The 17,341-nt window shown below is 31.8% G+C and overlaps 2 protein-coding genes across 2 annotated transcripts; one reads left to right on the top strand and one right to left on the bottom strand.

Annotated features, from left to right (window-relative positions):
* Positions 1-3,920: 3,920 nt before the first annotated feature.
* On the bottom strand, positions 3,921-5,555 carry LOC101217122 (protein IRX15-LIKE). Its single transcript, XM_004141955.3, has one exon. The coding sequence runs from the start codon at positions 5,140-5,142 to the stop codon at positions 4,210-4,212; it is 933 nt and encodes a 310-aa protein (XP_004142003.1). The 5' UTR covers positions 5,143-5,555; the 3' UTR covers positions 3,921-4,209.
* A 6,310-nt stretch (positions 5,556-11,865) lies between these two features.
* Positions 11,866-15,510, top strand: LOC101214244 (probable inactive receptor kinase At5g67200). The gene is made up of 2 exons (XM_004141858.3): positions 11,866-13,549; positions 14,409-15,510. Exons 1-2 carry the CDS (start codon positions 12,127-12,129, stop codon positions 14,957-14,959), a joined length of 1,974 nt encoding a protein of 657 aa, XP_004141906.1. The 5' UTR covers positions 11,866-12,126; the 3' UTR covers positions 14,960-15,510.
* The last annotated feature ends 1,831 nt before the right edge of the window (positions 15,511-17,341 follow it).

Here is a 17,341-nt window from a genome sequence, read left to right as displayed (position 1 = left end):
TTCAAATCGGAAGGTTGACTAAAACAATGGAGTGGCTAAAGATGGGACCCACTTTAACTCTCACCTAAAGGATACTTAAATTAAATTTTGTTGGTTCTCTCATTATATCACATGGACATAACAATAATATATCAATATCAATATCAATCTTATTGTATATTAAAACTGTTATATAAATTATTTAAATTGTATTTGTTTTTACTACAAAATTAAGTTAGAGGCTATGTTCTCTCCGTCTACACCTTTTTAAAGTATGTATGATTGGATCTTTTTAATATAATAAGGATATGGAAATTGGTAAAGTGAGGATAATTAACCATGCCAATTTCAATTCATCCACTTCCTACTTACTCTTGTCTTAAAATTTATAAATTAATTCATGTCCAATCAAATGTTTAAAATGAAAATTATGTTATAACTTAAGAATTTAAAACTAACTTTCAAAATTGTTTAGAAAACATTTTGGTATGTTTAAAAAATTCTTAAAGGAATTTAATATTTTTTTTTAAAAAAAATATAAATTTAAAGTAAGATATAATTAAAGCTTTAGAGAGATGTAGATAAGTGAATGATATTATTTATTCGATCTAAAAATATGGGTGGTGGAGCCAACGAGTAATTGTCAAATCAAATTACTACTTAAACATCTCCAACATTTGATTGAATGGTTGAAATTCCTTGGTTTGAAAATTGATTTGAACTAGTAAAAAGGTGAAGTACGTATGTAGAAGTTAGTCAAGAAGAAGAATAAAAAGAGAAAGTTATAAATATAGAGATGGAGAAATATAAATTGAATAGGGAGGAGGAGGAGGAAATAGAGTTGAGGGTAGAAAAAAGATGGTTGGTGTGGGAAATGGAGAGACGTAAGTCAAAATGGTTGGGTGAGGGAATTGATAAGTATTATTATTATTATTAGCCTTTGTGGGGGCCCTCCTATAAGATGGCCTTTGTTTCTTTCACCCTCTCCCTTGCCTTTGTCTCAACGTCAACTTTCTCTTCATTTTGGTCCCGTTTTCTTTTTTCCTTATCGTATGAAAATTCAAATAAATATGAATTTCCGTCCACACTCCCATCATTCAAAAAACTCCTCAAATCAAACTTCTCTACCTTCATTTCAAATCAACACATCCAATTTTTGTACCAAATTCCTTCTACAGATATATAAATATAATAGGTTACAGATATTAGAGAGAAATGTATCAACCTTACCCTACCAAACAGGAAGAAGGATGTACTTGTTCCAAATGATAGAAGATACAGAGGCAGGGAAGATTGCACAAATTATTGTTGTAGAGCTATTGCACAAATATTTTGCCTTATTGGCTTGATACACTTTAATTTAATTTCCTTTTTCCTAAGTGGCATTTGGAGAAACTTAAACTTAAAAGAAAAAAAATTGAATATCAAAATTCCAATATTACAAATGTATCTATAGGGAATGACTGTAAAAAATAATAAAATAAATTACGTGAGTCTAATGGATTCAATTACAAGTTTAGATATATGAAGGGTAGAGCGGTATTTTAATATACATCTTGTTTGTGAAAAAAGAAAAATACTAAAATTGATGATATGATTTTGATATTAGTTTGTCTTATGTTTGAAACAAAGATAATTTGGATATGTATTATGAGGAATTGGGTGAAAAGTTAGTATGATTTGAATGTAAATGATAATGTGCGGAATGAATTACCCCAACATAAAATTCTATTTCTGTACTACAATCGATTCAAAGTTTCCCATTGGAATCAATTATTTATATACCAAGTCAAATGATTCTGTCTCTCCCTCTAGGTCTTTTACATTTTTGTCTTCACCTCAATTATTATATCAACCAAACTTTTTCCTATTCCATGATTTTGAAGTTTTGTTCTTTTAAAAACAAATGGTTTGATCTCAAGTTAGTGGATTGGTTTCTAATCCAAATACCATTCAATTAACTATCCAACAACTTTTCTTTGGTCATATTGATAATTTTCTACAAAAATTTGTTGTTTTTATTTGTTGAGTGGTGTTACTTTTTCAAACTTTTATTATTTATCATGGATGGATTAGATCCATTGATATGTATAATATAATTTGTTATATGCAACAAAAAAATGATATTTAATGTTGAAAATTGGATGTAATTGTCGGCTATAGTTAAGTTTTGATAAAATTGCTTCTAATTTACTTTTTGGATAATGAATGTCCATTAAAAAAGAATATGGATATGTTTTCAAATGTTTTAGCATTTGATTGTTAATTCTCACCAAATGAATGTGAATTATACTCTTGCTTATTCTTTGAGTAAGTTATGGATTAATATAGAATTAATTAAAAACCTAAACAATTTCTTTTAAATACTGGGTGTTTTAAGTGCTAAATTAACAATTAAGAGTTGTAATTTGTAACAACCCATAATTTCATGTAATTTTTCCGTAATTAATTGGAATTAATTAACTATTTGACTTCGAGTTTTTTTAATAAAAATAATTAATTATTAATAGAGGTGATTAGGGTTTGGAAAATACGAGAAGGAAGAAGAATAATTGATGGTTATTACTATTATTAGTTTTTAAAAATGTTATTAAATATGAAAGTGAAGCCTGTTTTTCCAAAAAAAAAAATATAGTTATTTTATTTTCTCATATGTCTTCATGTGCAAGTCCTCTTAAGGGTATAAACGCCTTGGTTGAGATGTATTTTGGAATCAATCCATTGGATTCGTTGGATTGACAATTGGAATCACTCTAACAATATTTCCCACTCAACCTATATTGAGGTTAATGAGTTGTATAATTTTTTCCTACTTCTAATATTTGTTAAATTTTAAAACCATCATGACATCATATCCATAAATACACATATCCAAAAACATTTCATTAGTAAAATAATATTTAACACCACATCTAGAATTACCTATAAAGAGTCAAATAAGAAATCAAATTTCTAAAATAAAAAAACATTGGAGATATCATATTATAAAACTTAATATAATTAATCATATTATAAAACTTAATATAATTATGATTATATATAATATAATGAATTTGAGTTAGGTTTTAGTTGAATTCTTCGAATCTTAATCCAAAATCAAACTCGACTTAAAAAAACTCAAAACAACTCATATTTTAAAATAACTAAACTCAAACCCGTATAATTTAATTTGGATAGTCGACATAATTCTCACCCCTAAATCCTATTTCACCATCTTCAATCATCCTCAGCTTGTCCGTTAGCCACGGTTGATCACTGCCACTTTTCATCCTGTGCCGTTTATTTAAAGTGGTAAGTTATTAAAAATTTAAACGTATAAACTACAATTAAGAAACTGAATTATTGCTTACATTTAAAGGTTAAAATTCAGACATCCAAGCATTTCTTAACCCTAAATTATGAATTAGTTTGATAACTTATCATACTTCATTTATAATATATGTAATAAATATAAAAAGATATTAAATATGACACCCAAGTTTGAATATTAATTTTCATATCCAAATTAGTGTAATTTATAAATTCAAAGGATGAAAACAGGAAATGGTGGATGTATATATTAATGTAGATTACACCTGTATAAATAAAACTATTTCTAAAAAAAATTAGTAAAATGAAAAGAATGGTAAAATAATGACTAAATGCTAATACAACTATTGCAAACTATACATCAACAGTGACATTAGCATCACTGCACATTTATTATTGTTATTATTATTTTTTTTAAAAAAGCTCAGTGGCATTGTAAGTGTTATACTCAGATTCAATAAATGTAAATATGTATTTATTACATATTAACGTGAGATTTCCTCTCCTAAGTTGTTGGAGCTAATTGATTGTTATTTTATAATTAATTACAAATATATTAATATACATTTTATGTGAACAGTTCAAAAGTATACGAAAAGAAGAAGTGATTTTTGTAGTAAAATAAGAAGACATAAAAAGCGATTGAAACTCTTGTTTTGCAATTGAAGAAAGAATTATTTTTTACAAGTCCCCAATGCTCCAATGCTCGAACGTCCAACCCCAATTCCAAAATTTCCAAAAAGAAGACCTACTTTGAAAATAAACAATAATGAAAACGAGATATTGTTGTTCATAACAACATAAATAAAAATACACAAACATGTTTTAGATCTATATCCCATACCCTTTTCCAACTTCATGAATCACTACTTAAAGGAAAAAAGAACACCGTCTTCTTCTTATTGGCATAGAGATAAACAGCTAGGATCTGAACGCCGTCGTATTATGACAAAATTGAAAACAATTCTCATCCATCTTCTCAACCACATAATGCCCAAGCGTATGACTTGCTTCCACCAAATTTTCGCTACACAGAAACTCATCACTGCAAACCTTCTCCACTTCCCCGTAATAATCATGCACGAAAATGTGCGTTTTCGGGTTCCCTCCTTTTTTACTCCTCGCCAGGACCCCCGCCGTGTAGATCGCCGACATTCTTCCCGGCGCGTCGGGCCAATCCCCACGTGGCCCATCCACTAAGATCACGTCCCAGTCAACGTCATACACGTGGTTTGGAAGGTCATTCAGTCCCAACCTGCACTCGGAGAATAAAAGATTCTGTACTGGACGGCACTCGTTTCGTATCTGCTCTCTAACCGTCGTAATCAGTTCGTTCAATTCGCTTATTTTGGTGGTGTATTGGACGTCGTAGGCGTCGATTTCGGGGTGTTTCTCTTCAATGAAAGCGGCGTAGTAGCGATTCTCGTCGATGAAAACGGTACGGCCGTTGTGGTTGAGGGATTTCCAGAGAAGGGTTTCTTGAGTGAGGCCGAAGATGAGGAAATTACAAGGAGTTGAGCATTTTCGGAGGACGTCGGAGATGGGTTTGAGCTCGGAGTGGGTCATATGGAAGGAGTCGTTGGATTTGGAAGCGTAGTAGAGAAGGGTGTTGATGACGGTGGTGGGGAGAGGGGTGGCGGAGGAAGATGGGGAGGAGGGAGAGGATGAGACAAGGGAAGAGGCGGCAGTGATGGGAGTAGTGGAGGCACGAGTGTAGACAAGGAGGAGGAGGAGGAGGAAGGCGAGAGTGAAGAAGGAGAGGAAGGCAAGAAGCCATATCTTGGAGGAAGTGCCCTGTTTTTGGATGTAAGGATGAAGGAGAATGAGCCTGGTGTTGTTGGAATTGGGTTTCATTTTTTTTGGTTCTGTGCTGACAATTTCTTGAGTAAATTTGGGTTTGAATTATACTTATAAACTTATAAGTTACAACCAAACCAAACCAAGAAACAGGGGAGAGGCAGAAGAAAGGAGAAGGAGGGGAGGGGAGGGGATTTGCTTTACAATTACTACGTCCTAATCCAAAACCGATTCTTGTTTTCTTTCTCCTAATTTGTGAAGGGAATGATTATTTAGATTGTGATGAGTTAGGAGTGGGAGGGTGTTTTTTAATTTAAAAAATGTGTTGGTAGACTATAGGGGGCTTGGGTTAGAAGGATTAAAGATATAGGGAGGTGGGTGGATGGAATTGGGGGAAAGATGGAAAGGACAGAATAACTAATTACAAGCCAAAAGTCGCTTTAGCTTATTGCAGTGGAAGGATGAAGTTCATTTTTTGTTTTAGTTCTGAAGGAACCTCAAAAATATGAATGAGAATGTAAAAGCAATATGTTTATATGTTGTTTTGAGGGGACGAACTACCTATTTTTTAAATTCCCTCCAACTCATTTCATCCCAACCTCCACGTTTTGTATTTGAACCATAAGTATCAAATAATATGTGCCTTTTCTAACTCACACATACATTCTTAAATTTTAATTTATCTTGTAACTATTTTTTTTCATTCCTTTAAAAACAATAAAACTAAAATACAAACAATTGATAGATAGATGTCATATATTACTTTTATGTTATTTCAAAACTAGATGTTAGCACACCTAAATACTTGTCAAAGAATCGTCTTCTTCGTTTATTTTTTTCATGAGATGGTCTTTACATAACGAGCACGGTAACAATATTTCTCCACATCGAAACTTCACTGTATCAGTGTCTAATAAAGTTATCACGTTGAAACTCCATGTATATTTTTTCAAATTAAATCATATAAAATTGAATCATGTGCCTGGAATACACATTAGTATCAGTTTTTATTGATACACATTAATACTAGCTTCTATCATTGATAGAAAATGATTTATTTCTATTAGTGTTTATCACTAACATAAAGAAACTTCATGTTTCCAATCTTGGTCAAACTCGACCCTGAGATAGCTTGAGTTATAGGCTTCTTAACTTCTCTACCTTTCATCCCGACCAAACAAGCACCGGGATTAGTCCAATAACTCTATCTCTAGAGTTTCCTATCCTCCATCTTGGTCAGGAACACCAAGATTAGTCTCGAAATTTTGCATGCCAAGTATGAAAAGAAAAAAAAATCACAATTAATTTGGGTGATTTAGGATTTCACGAGCTTTTTTGGTATTTCACTATCTGTTTTGGGCTTCTGCCTAATGAGTTCAAAATTTGTCATGAGATGTAAATACTTGACCTAGATATTATATTTTAAAAAGGTCTCCTTTCTAAAACTAATTTTAAAATTTTAAAATACTCAATAAAAAAAAAATAATTTTGGGATAAACTATATCCAATGATTTTCTTCCTATTATTATACTTTTGGACGAGAAAATGGTTAAAGAAAAGGAAATGACAAACAAAGAATCTATATGTGATGTGTTGCGTTAATATTCTTAAGATTTTGGGGGAAAGCACTGAATAAATTTGGGCCCATAAATGCTTGTGAGCAGAAACCCATTGGGCTTTAAATGCTGATTTTTAGAAGAGAGAAATTTTGAAAAAAAAAAGTAAAATTGTAAGCTAATTACAAAGTTTTGTTGACTTCTATTGCTACTTACACATTGACATAGCTATCTCTACAAATATGCACAATTGTTGTATTTGTTATTATTTTGAGAGAGAACATCAACATTCATCTTAAAGTCCACATAACAATAGAAACTCGATTATCCCAAACATAAGACTCACAATCCTAAATATGACATCATTATTGATTGCTTTTGCTCTTTCACTCTTTAATTTTCTACAAAGTATTCTTTCCCCTTTTTCTTTTCTTAAGATAAGGTTTCTCCAGCATAAGAAGTGCCTTTTTCTTTTCAACATTTTCAAATTTCAAATTTTGACTTTCATTTTGAAAATACCACTAACATTTAACACAACAAAACATGAAAAATAACCCATGTTATAAACTATATATAAAAAATAATAATTAATGAGATGGGTCTTTATGTTTTGTAGAAGTCCAAAAAAAAAAAAAAGAGAGTAAGTATGGGTTTTGTATTCTCTATTTAAATAAAAGTGAAGGTTGGTTGAATGGAAGAAGTCAATGGGGGAGAGGAAGGGATGTGTATATATGTGTAACTTTTGGGCAAGTGGAAGATTGGGCGGAGAGAAAGCAAAAGGAATCTCTAGACTCTACACATATGCTTTCAAATATGGACAACTAACATTTTCATATTTTTATTTCTTTTCACAACATTTACTTATTATCTCTCTCTTCTCAAGTTCAAGACTCTCTTACTCCTAGGAGTGAATATCGATATCAAAAAATCAATTTGAACGATCAAAATCGAACAAACTAATATTCGATAGTTGATTTTTTTAAAAAAAAAACAATCGACGATCGATTTTTTAAGGAGGGAATTTTTGAAAAATTGAACCAACCCGATTGAATTTATATCCTCGCTGATCGAAGTTTAAAGGTATTATATATATATATTAAAAGATGAAACAGAAACGTCATTAATTCACATTTAATTTTGCATAAGATATTGTCTTATATGACATAAAACAAAATGAACGGTGCTAAACAAATAGATAAACTTTAAGCTCAAGTAAACAAAAATAAAGTCTATGTAATTTCCAAAGAATGTAACTTCTTTGTTTCCAATCTCGGTCCAAGTTATAGGCTTCTTAACTTCTATGCCTTTCATTCCGATCGAACCCAATCTTTGAAGCTTTTTGTTTTTCATCTTGGCTGGGAAACACCGAGATTAAGCCCAAGCATTTCACTTCTTTCTTCATCTTGTCCAAAAAAAATCAAACCAACCGATTCAAGGTGTTGGCAATCGATGGTCGATTTCTCGTCTTATAAATCGACATAGTCAGTTTTCTCGGTGGCAACTCTTTTCAAAACCACTCTGGTTGGACTGATGATTACTCATACTCACTCATGTGGATTGACAAAATAAATAAAAATAGAAAATTGTTGTTAAATATTTTAAAAAGAAGTGTTGAAGAAGATGAAAGGTCGGAGTAAGATGGACAAAATAATATAAAACGTAAAAGCATTACCATATTGTCACCAGATCTGTAGGTTAGGATTAAGAAAGGCATGGTTCATATATATATTAAATACTGAGAAATTAAATAAACAACGGGATTACTTACTTAAAAATAGATATGAAATCATTCATAAATTATTGTAATCACTTTTTATTTTGTGACGGATAAAGACAACTTAAATATAAAATAAAAAAGGACTACATTAACTTTTTTAAAAATGAATTTTGGTTGGATGAGTTAATTGTATGGGTGTGATAATATTGGCATTTATATAACAGATCATACTCGAGGGTTTTTAATATATTTTCTTCCACCCCACTATTTTACCTCTTTCTATTTATTTTTCTTTCTTTATTTAAAAAATAGTAAAATTCTAAATTTTATTAACTAACTCTATCAATATTACTGTAATTTTTCGTTTTATTTTATCTATAAATATTTTGATGAATTCTAAAATATTTTTAAATACCTATTATTTATTACTATATAAAAAAAGAAAATTGTAAAAAGAGAACATTTGACCAAAAAAATTAGACTTTCTAATGTAAGTATTTTGCTTTTATATATAATACATGATATATATATTTATAATGAAATTATATTTTTCTTCCTCTTTGAATTTAAAGTATCATAGAAAAATAATCAGGTAATCATCATTTTAAAGGACGAATGCTATCCTTTAGTTGTTGGGAAAATGTCAAAAAATATGAATGAGAATCTTGACTATGAATGTCATATTGTGCTCCAAAATTGAGAAAATATTCATTCCCACACAAATTATGTTACGTTCTATCTTTTACTCTCATTTTAGATATTATATTAAATTTATCTTTTATCTACAAATATAAGTTTAGTTAGATTTTTTTTCAACTTAACTAGATGATGTCTTCTAATATTTATAAAGTTATTAGTTTTTTTACGAAGTTTTTTCTTTTTTCTTTATCCTTTTTCTTGAAAAAAAAATAAAAAAAAAATTAATTTCATCGTCTTTTCATTTCAAACTCTCAAAATAGTGTTTGGTTGGGTTCACCTATTTTTTGAGTAACTTTTTTTTTTTTTAAAAAAAAGAACAAAATGCCTATTTAGACATTATCAACTATGATATCTTATTAGATAATCATAACATTATATTATATTGCATTTTATAAATGTCATTATCAATGAGAACAATAGTCAATAACACAATTTATAAAGTAGAAGTCTCTCCATTTATGTGATATGAGACCTCAACGTAACAATAAATTTTCCTAAGTTTTATTTACGAAATAGTTTGTATGGTCTTTCATACATCTAACTCAATCCTTAAGTTGTAAGTTAAAAAAAAAAAAAAAAACCCAAGAAAAGGAAAAGGATTTATAAATTATTGAAAGATGAAATATTAGAAAGTTGAAAATGTAAATGCAATCCTACTTGGGCGTGACGTGCTGTCAAAGTATGTCTCAAATAATGTTCTATTATTGTTGTTATTATTATTATTTTTTTAAAGAAAAACAACGTTCTATTATTATTTTAAAAAAAGAAATAATGTGATATTAATAAGAGGGACTTAAAAAGATGAACTCAATATAAAGAAATGAAACTATAGCAGATCCCGAAATGGAAACTTTTTATCTAATTTGTGATTAAACTATGAAGTAATCCCAATTTCAGTATAAAAATTTAGTTAAGTGTTAGTTTATTTTGTTAAGCAGCAAAGACATTGCCGTCATCTAAAGATCAAAAACAAACAAAGACCGAGAAAGCTATTTCTTGAAATGGAAGATTTAAGTTTGAATTGAATACGAAATTAAAATTTTATTGATATATGGCAGTTTTTAAATGTTTAAAGATGAATTAGTTTAATAAAATGAAAAACAAATTAGGTACCAATGTAATTAAAATCTAGAAACATTAAAATGGTTTATATAAAAAATAAGATGATAGTCTATAGTAATTATAGTTGATTATACCCATCAGATATTTCTTATAGTGTTCTTTTCTTTTAAGATTTGTGAATTTTGCTAAAGTTTAATGGTTAATGTTGGTATTGGTCATATTTGTTTGTTTGTGTTTTTTCCTTCAGAATTTCATTTTTAAGAAGTTTATCTTAATAAATAAATATATATATATATTAAAAACATAATGGAGAGTAACAATTAACCTCACTTGTTTATATTTATAATCCAACCTAACAAATTTAAGAGTTGAAGGGACAAAAATCAATAAAGCAACTCAACTAACATTATCGAAATTTTATGAGTTTAAGGTACAAATTAAGATAAATTTGTAGTCACGATACAACGCCAAATTTGAAAGGGAAACATTTTAAAATAGTTAGATGGATTAAATACAATTTAAAAAACACTTACAATTCTACCCTAAAAACTTTTTTATTTTTACTTTTACTTTAATTTATAAAATGTTTACAAAAATAACAAAAAAAAAGTTTATATTAATAAGATTCATATCACTAAATTGTAAAAATAGCAAATTTAAAACTGAATAATTATATAATAGTCAAATTTGTCATACATGAACTAGATGTGCTACTATATTTCTAAAATATTTTTTTGTCATCTATGCAATTTTTTTTTATTATTTTATTCCGATCATATGTGTTGGGAAATTATATTCATGAAATTAACAGGGATTATATTTAAGAAGACTACCATTGAACATTTAAAAATACATAAAATTAAAATAAATTATAATTTGAACCAACAATTTTAATTTTTAATTTTTGAAAACAACTCTTCCACGAACTTAATCTATCATCGTCAATTATATTAATATACATCTTTGTATACTTACTTATATGACACTTTCGTGATAATTAAAAACTTGGTTGATGTTGAAAATAAAGTTGTTTTTAAACATTTCTAAAGCATTAAAAACAATCTGATTGGATGAAGTCTTTAGATTAGTACTCAAAAAAGGGAAAAAAAAGTCGTTTTAGATTTTTCTTTTTCTTATTTTATTTTAAACTTGCTAGGTTATACAGGTGCTTTATTAAAAGTGTTTCCAACTTTATTTTAGAAAAAAGCATCCGCATAACTTTTTTTTTTCTTTCTTGGCTAAACATTTACATAATTTATTTATTACGTCAATTTAGTTCGTTAATTACTATTTAACAAGTCTTAATTTACTTGATAATTTTTAAATAAATATAGCTTAAGTATGGAATACAACACTTACCAACCACAGAAACAATGAGAAAAAAGAAATCACAAATCATTCCCAAATTACGAAAAACTTGTTAGGAATCTTTTTTTTTTTTTTTTTTTGTTATAACATCAATTTTTATTTAAAAAAAAAGGAAAGATTCAGGTATAATGTTGAATTTGAAAATTATAGTTTATAAAACTTTTGAATGGAAAGTACTGGAAGCTCACATGTCATATATGATTAAATTGATTATTTACCACAAACATTTTCTTCGTTTCCACTTGTTAAATTTTGTATTTTCATGTTTAATGGTTATAAAATTATAAAACTATGAAGTAACAATTGAAAGCATATGAAAGAGTAGGAGGTGAGAAAAGAAAACAATGTTCCTTTATTTTGTTTGACATGAATTTATGAAGAGAGAAAGAAAAAGAAAAAGAAAAAGAAAAAGATTATGAATATGAATATTCAAAAATTGGAAATAGAATTTTTGGTTGGTGATTGGAGTCCAACGCTTGGCAACAATTTTCTTCCACTCCCTACGACCCACCTCACGTGATTTCCTCCAGAAAGTGCTTCTTTCATAAAAGGCCCAGCTGCTCCCCGTTACTTCGCTTCTCTCCACCACTTCCTTCTTTCTCACCGCCCCCGTCTCGCCTCCGAGCTCCCGTCGGGACAATGAACCCAAACCTTCCCACATTTCTTCCTTCTCCTTCACTTTTCTGTTCTTTTCTTCTCTTTTTTCCCTTCTTTACTTCCGCCTCTGGGTTTGACTTTCAAATTCCGCCGGAAGACTTACTGCTGCCCTCCGACGCCGTTTCTCTTCTTTCCTTCAAGTCCAAAGCCGACTTGAACAACAAGCTTCTTTACACTCTTAATGAACGCTTTGATTACTGCCAATGGCAGGGTGTGAAGTGCGTTCAGGGTCGTGTTGTTCGACTGGTTCTTCAATCCTTTGGTCTCCGAGGGACATTGGCTCCAAATACAGTGTCTCAGCTCGACCAGCTTCGGATTCTCAGCCTGCATAATAACTCTCTCGAAGGACCCATTCCGGACTTATCCAGACTCTTCAATCTTAAATCTCTGTTTCTTGGACGAAACTCCTTCGTTGGGTCATTTCCGCCGTCGATTCTTACTCTTCATCGGCTTCAGACTCTTGATCTTTCCTATAATAGGTTTACGGGTCCACTCCCGGTGAGGCTTTCCTCCTTGGACCGGCTCATTACTCTTCGGCTCGAATGGAATGGTTTCAATGGAAGTATTCCTCCTCTAAATCAGTCATTCCTTGAGGTCCTCAATGTCACGGGGAACAACCTGACCGGACAAATTCCAGTTACCCCTACTCTGTCGCGTTTCAACACGTCGTCGTTTTTCTGGAACCCAGATCTCTGTGGGGAGATCGTTAACAAGGCATGTCATTCACCCGCTCCGTTCTTTGAAACTTCCAATGCCACTCCGCCACCTTCTATCCCTTCCGTCCAAAGCGCACAGTCACAGGACGTACTTTTCTCTCCAGTTACTCATGCTAAGCACAAAGAAACCGGTATGATTTTGGGGCTTTCAGTCGGCGCTGCAGTTTTAGTAGCCGGTGTTTTATGTTTCTATGTAGCTGCTAGAACCCAAAGAAGTCAAACTACGTCGAAGCGGGCAATGCCGCAGTTCGAAACCGAAACTAATTTTTCCACAGCTTCCGCAATGAACGACCGACTCGAGGGGAAGGGCGAATTTATAGCCAAAGTGAAAGGAAGTGAAGAAATGCAAAAAACCCATAAGAGTGGTAATCTTATATTTTGTGAAGGGGAAGCAGAATTATTCAACTTAGAGCAGTTAATGAGGGCTTCGGCCGAGCTGCTCGGCAGAGGCACAATGGGAACTACATACAAAGCAGTGCTCTGCAACCAGCTCATCGTAACGGTGAAACGTCTTGACGCTACTAAGACCGCTACGACCAGCAGCGAAGTGTTCGACCGGCATTTGGGAGCAGTGGGTGCCCTTCGTCATCCTAATTTGGTACCAGTTAGGGCATATTTCCAAGCGAAGGGAGAGAGACTAGTGGTGTACGATTACCAACCTAATGGCAGTCTTTACAACCTCATTCACGGTGAGTTAAGCTTATTAGGCATTTACTTGTTGAAACTAAACTTATTAAGCATTTGCTTGTTGAATTTCCTTTCTGGGTTTGATCAATTCACGAGTGTGTTCACGGTTCACGAGTCGAATTCAGAAATGTTTGACGTTGGTGGGTCCGATTGGGGTAAAAGAAAATATATACAGGGTATTTTTTTTTATCTCTTTCATTTTCGATGTGTGATTACGAGATTATTTATGGTATAGTAGATCTCTGTCTGCCAATGGATGAGTCGGTGATGCTGGCTGGTTCTGCACTTCTGCCAAACTCTGTTTTAATAATAATCCTTCCGGCTGTATGTGCGATTTTGCCAATGCTGGCAATGACGCCAAAGAATGGACCAAATCGTTGCCTGGCTGTGAATTAAATCCAAATTTCAGTATATTGGTGGATTACAGCCACAGGGTAAATGTCCATCAGTACATGGCCCCTTTTCCCATCCGAAAGCTTGCAAATTTGTCTTGCATTGTAGATTTTGAATTGTTACCAGACATTGCATATGGGAAGCGGCCAAATAACACTGCAGAATATTTGTTTACTAATAATACCAACATTTCTCTTTCTGGCATTAAGTTTAGTTGGTTACTCTAAATCTTGGATAGCCAGTATGGTGATTTTTTAGTTTTGATGCATCACCCCCCCCCCCCCCCCCCGCCCTATTTTGAATAAGGATGGTTTTGTTCTTAGAGAATATGTAGAAGGAGAAAACGTGCAAGTTTTTTCATATTCATGCTTCAAAAGGAATAGTTGAGGAAGCTGTATTAGTTCTAAATTGCACTTTTGTCATTTCTTTTTGATTTCATTACTTCTAACCAACTGTGTTGGTGGGTAGGTTCAAGATCAGCAAGGGCTAAGCCTTTACACTGGACATCATGCTTGAAGATTGCAGAAGACTTAGCTCAGGGCATTGCCTATATTCATCAAGCTTCGAGGTTAATCCATGGCAACTTAAAGTCTAGTAATGTTCTTCTTGGTGCAGAGTTTGAGGCCTGTCTCACAGACTATGGCCTTTCTGCTCTGGCAGAGGCCTATGAAGATCCAGATTGTTCACGGTACCATGCCCCTGAAACTCGCAAGTCGAGCCGGAATGCAACACAGAAGAGCGATGTCTATGCGTACGGCGTCCTTTTGCTTGAGCTTTTGACAGGAAGACATCCTGCACACCATCCATTTCTTGAGCCAACTGACATGCCAGAATGGGTGAGAGTAGTTAGAGAAGATGATGGTGGGGATAGTAACCAACTTGGAATGCTTACTGAGGTAGCTAGCATCTGCAGTACTACATCGCCGGAACAGAGGCCAGCCATGTGGCAAGTTTTGAAGATGATACTGGAGATTAAAGAGAGTGTCATGACAGAGGACAGTGAATCTAGTGGCTTTTAAACGGTTCTTTGACCCCAAAAAGAAGAAGAAGAGAAACTTATCAACTGTATATTGTCATTTGACTCGGTCAAATTTTTCAATAGCTCGGTCTGAAAATATTTGAGTACAAGGAAGATAATCCCATAATAATCATAATCCATGCGGAGACCTTGATGGAGTTTTCCAAGAATTTCAGATTAACGTCTTCAACTTGAAGATTGAGTGGACAAAATCGTCTTCAGTGTTTTTGGGAAGAGAGAAACATTGGTTGTGTCTGTTGGGAAGAACTGGAGCCATCAATGTGTAGGCTTCAGAAATGGCCTTGGAATAACAAAAACAAGGAATTGTAATTACAATCTCTCTACATGTTTTCATTGTATTTTAACAAGATTTTATTGTTTTTGTTTAATAGGGTTTCAGGAAGCCTGTACTGTGGTGTGTAGACTTAGATGGTAAGAAAATGACATTTTGACCTTATGAAACTTAAAATGCAGTGTAAGTGACTGACAGCTGGGTTTTGTTTGTTTGGATATCTTGGAATTGGAATTAAATGCAGTCATTGATGCACAACACTTATGATGGTTCTATATATCAAAAATTAGTTTTATCTTTTACAAATATCACCAATTTTTTTACAATTGTTTTAGTAACACATACAAATCACCATTTCTTTACGTAGAATTTGAGTCACAACTACAACAGAGATGAATACGAATGCAGAGATAAAACAGAATGATTGTTTTAGTTGATTATTCTTGCATTATGTTTGATCAACAATTCTGTTATCGTTGACACTAGATTTTCTTAATGTAAATCTTTACATTTATCTTCTACTTGAAAAAGGCCCTTCAAATTTTATTAGAAAACCATAACAATATAAAATTTTAGTGGGTGTTTGGGTGGTGAGTTATAGTCCACTACGATTTCTCATAATAATATTTCCTATTTGTTCTAACTTTCACCGCTTGTTGTGATGTGTACCATTTCGTATCCAAAATAAACTTTGCACTATAAACACATATAATAATAATCATCTAGTATAACGAGTAATTCAAACCCCGAAATACACCTTTCTCTTCTCTAAGTCTTATCTTGATTCTCTTCCACGTTTGTATCCCTATCCTATCTTGGATCGATACCCCTATCTTAACTTGGATTTTGTATCGATCTCAATCGAAATAGCACACAAACTTGCTTATTATAAAGAGGATACTCTTCATGAAATACGATTTTTTCGCTACTTTTGATAATTGCCCCCAACACTCTCTGGCTTGAGTTTTATAACAATAACTAAAAAGACAAAGACCAACATTATCTTAAAAACTGAGAAATCACATGGTGTGTGATACCATATGTTTGTGTTTATAGAGACTGTTCATTTTCTGAGTGGGCCAATTGTCGTAGGGCAGGAGCAAAAATTCCCATTTAGGTTGAAGATGAGAAGAAAGAATAAAAAGAAACCTTATGTACTTAAAGGAAGACGATTCTCGTCCGAACCCCACCCTGATACCATAATTATCAACATCACACATTTACATTAAAATGAAAACTTCCTATTCAAAGTTTATAAATTAAATATATGCAATTTGATAGTTTTAAATATGGCAGCTCATAATGCTTTTGAAATTAATTTGACATGAAAAAAGTATTCAATTTTACAATTTCAAATATGTTTGAAAGAAATCTTTTCGGGAAATAAATGTTATATATGATTATGTATGTTGTCAAGAGAAAGAAAGACATATAATGTGTTGTCTTGTCAGATATTGAGACTGAAGCCAAAATATGGTAAACTTGAAATGTGTATAAAAACAGGGGTGATTTGGGGGAATGTTGCTTCATTTCTTTCGGTAAATTTGTAACTTTCTCTTCTCAAAACAATAAAATATAATACCATAGAAAGGTGTTTTTATTTTCTAATAATTTTGGAAAAGTGAGACACCATTCTCAAAACTCTTAGCCACAATCAATCATCACCCATACATATATTATTAGACTAAATAATACTATAAAAACATATTGATATTCATTTTATACGAAATAAAATAAATCAACCAGTTATTTAAAACTAATATGAGACCATATGTTACACAATGGAACAAAGTAGGAAGAAAAATAAAGGGTTAACATTCATTTTTCCTTCCCAAAACAAAAAATTAGAAAATTTTAAATTTTAAAAACACAAAATAAATATAGTCCAAAAAAGCTTGTTTTGTAACTGGCAAGCATATATCCAAAATAACAATACAATCACTATAGGCCAACATGATTGAGAATGTTTCCATCTTATATTCTTTAGTATAATATTTGATAAAATGAGAGATCCAACCTTCAACATCTAATAAGATAAAAAAAAAAACAAAAACCAAAACTAACGAGACCCTAGGTTACACAATAACTATC

Source organism: Cucumis sativus, chromosome 6 (assembly GCF_000004075.3).
Source record: "Cucumis sativus cultivar 9930 chromosome 6, Cucumber_9930_V3, whole genome shotgun sequence".
Taxonomy (NCBI): Eukaryota; Viridiplantae; Streptophyta; class Magnoliopsida; order Cucurbitales; family Cucurbitaceae; genus Cucumis; species Cucumis sativus.
This window is presented reverse-complemented; position numbering and strand designations above follow the sequence as displayed.

Coding starts and splice junctions, on each gene's coding strand:
- LOC101217122 (XM_004141955.3), bottom strand. CDS start 5,142: ATGAAACCCAATTCCAACAACACCAGGCTCATTCTCCTTCATCCTTAC.
- LOC101214244 (XM_004141858.3), top strand. CDS start 12,127: ATGAACCCAAACCTTCCCACATTTCTTCCTTCTCCTTCACTTTTCTGT. Junction 13,550..14,408: donor TCTTTACAACCTCATTCACG/GTGAGTTAAGCT, acceptor GTTGGTGGGTAG/GTTCAAGATCAGCAAGGGCT.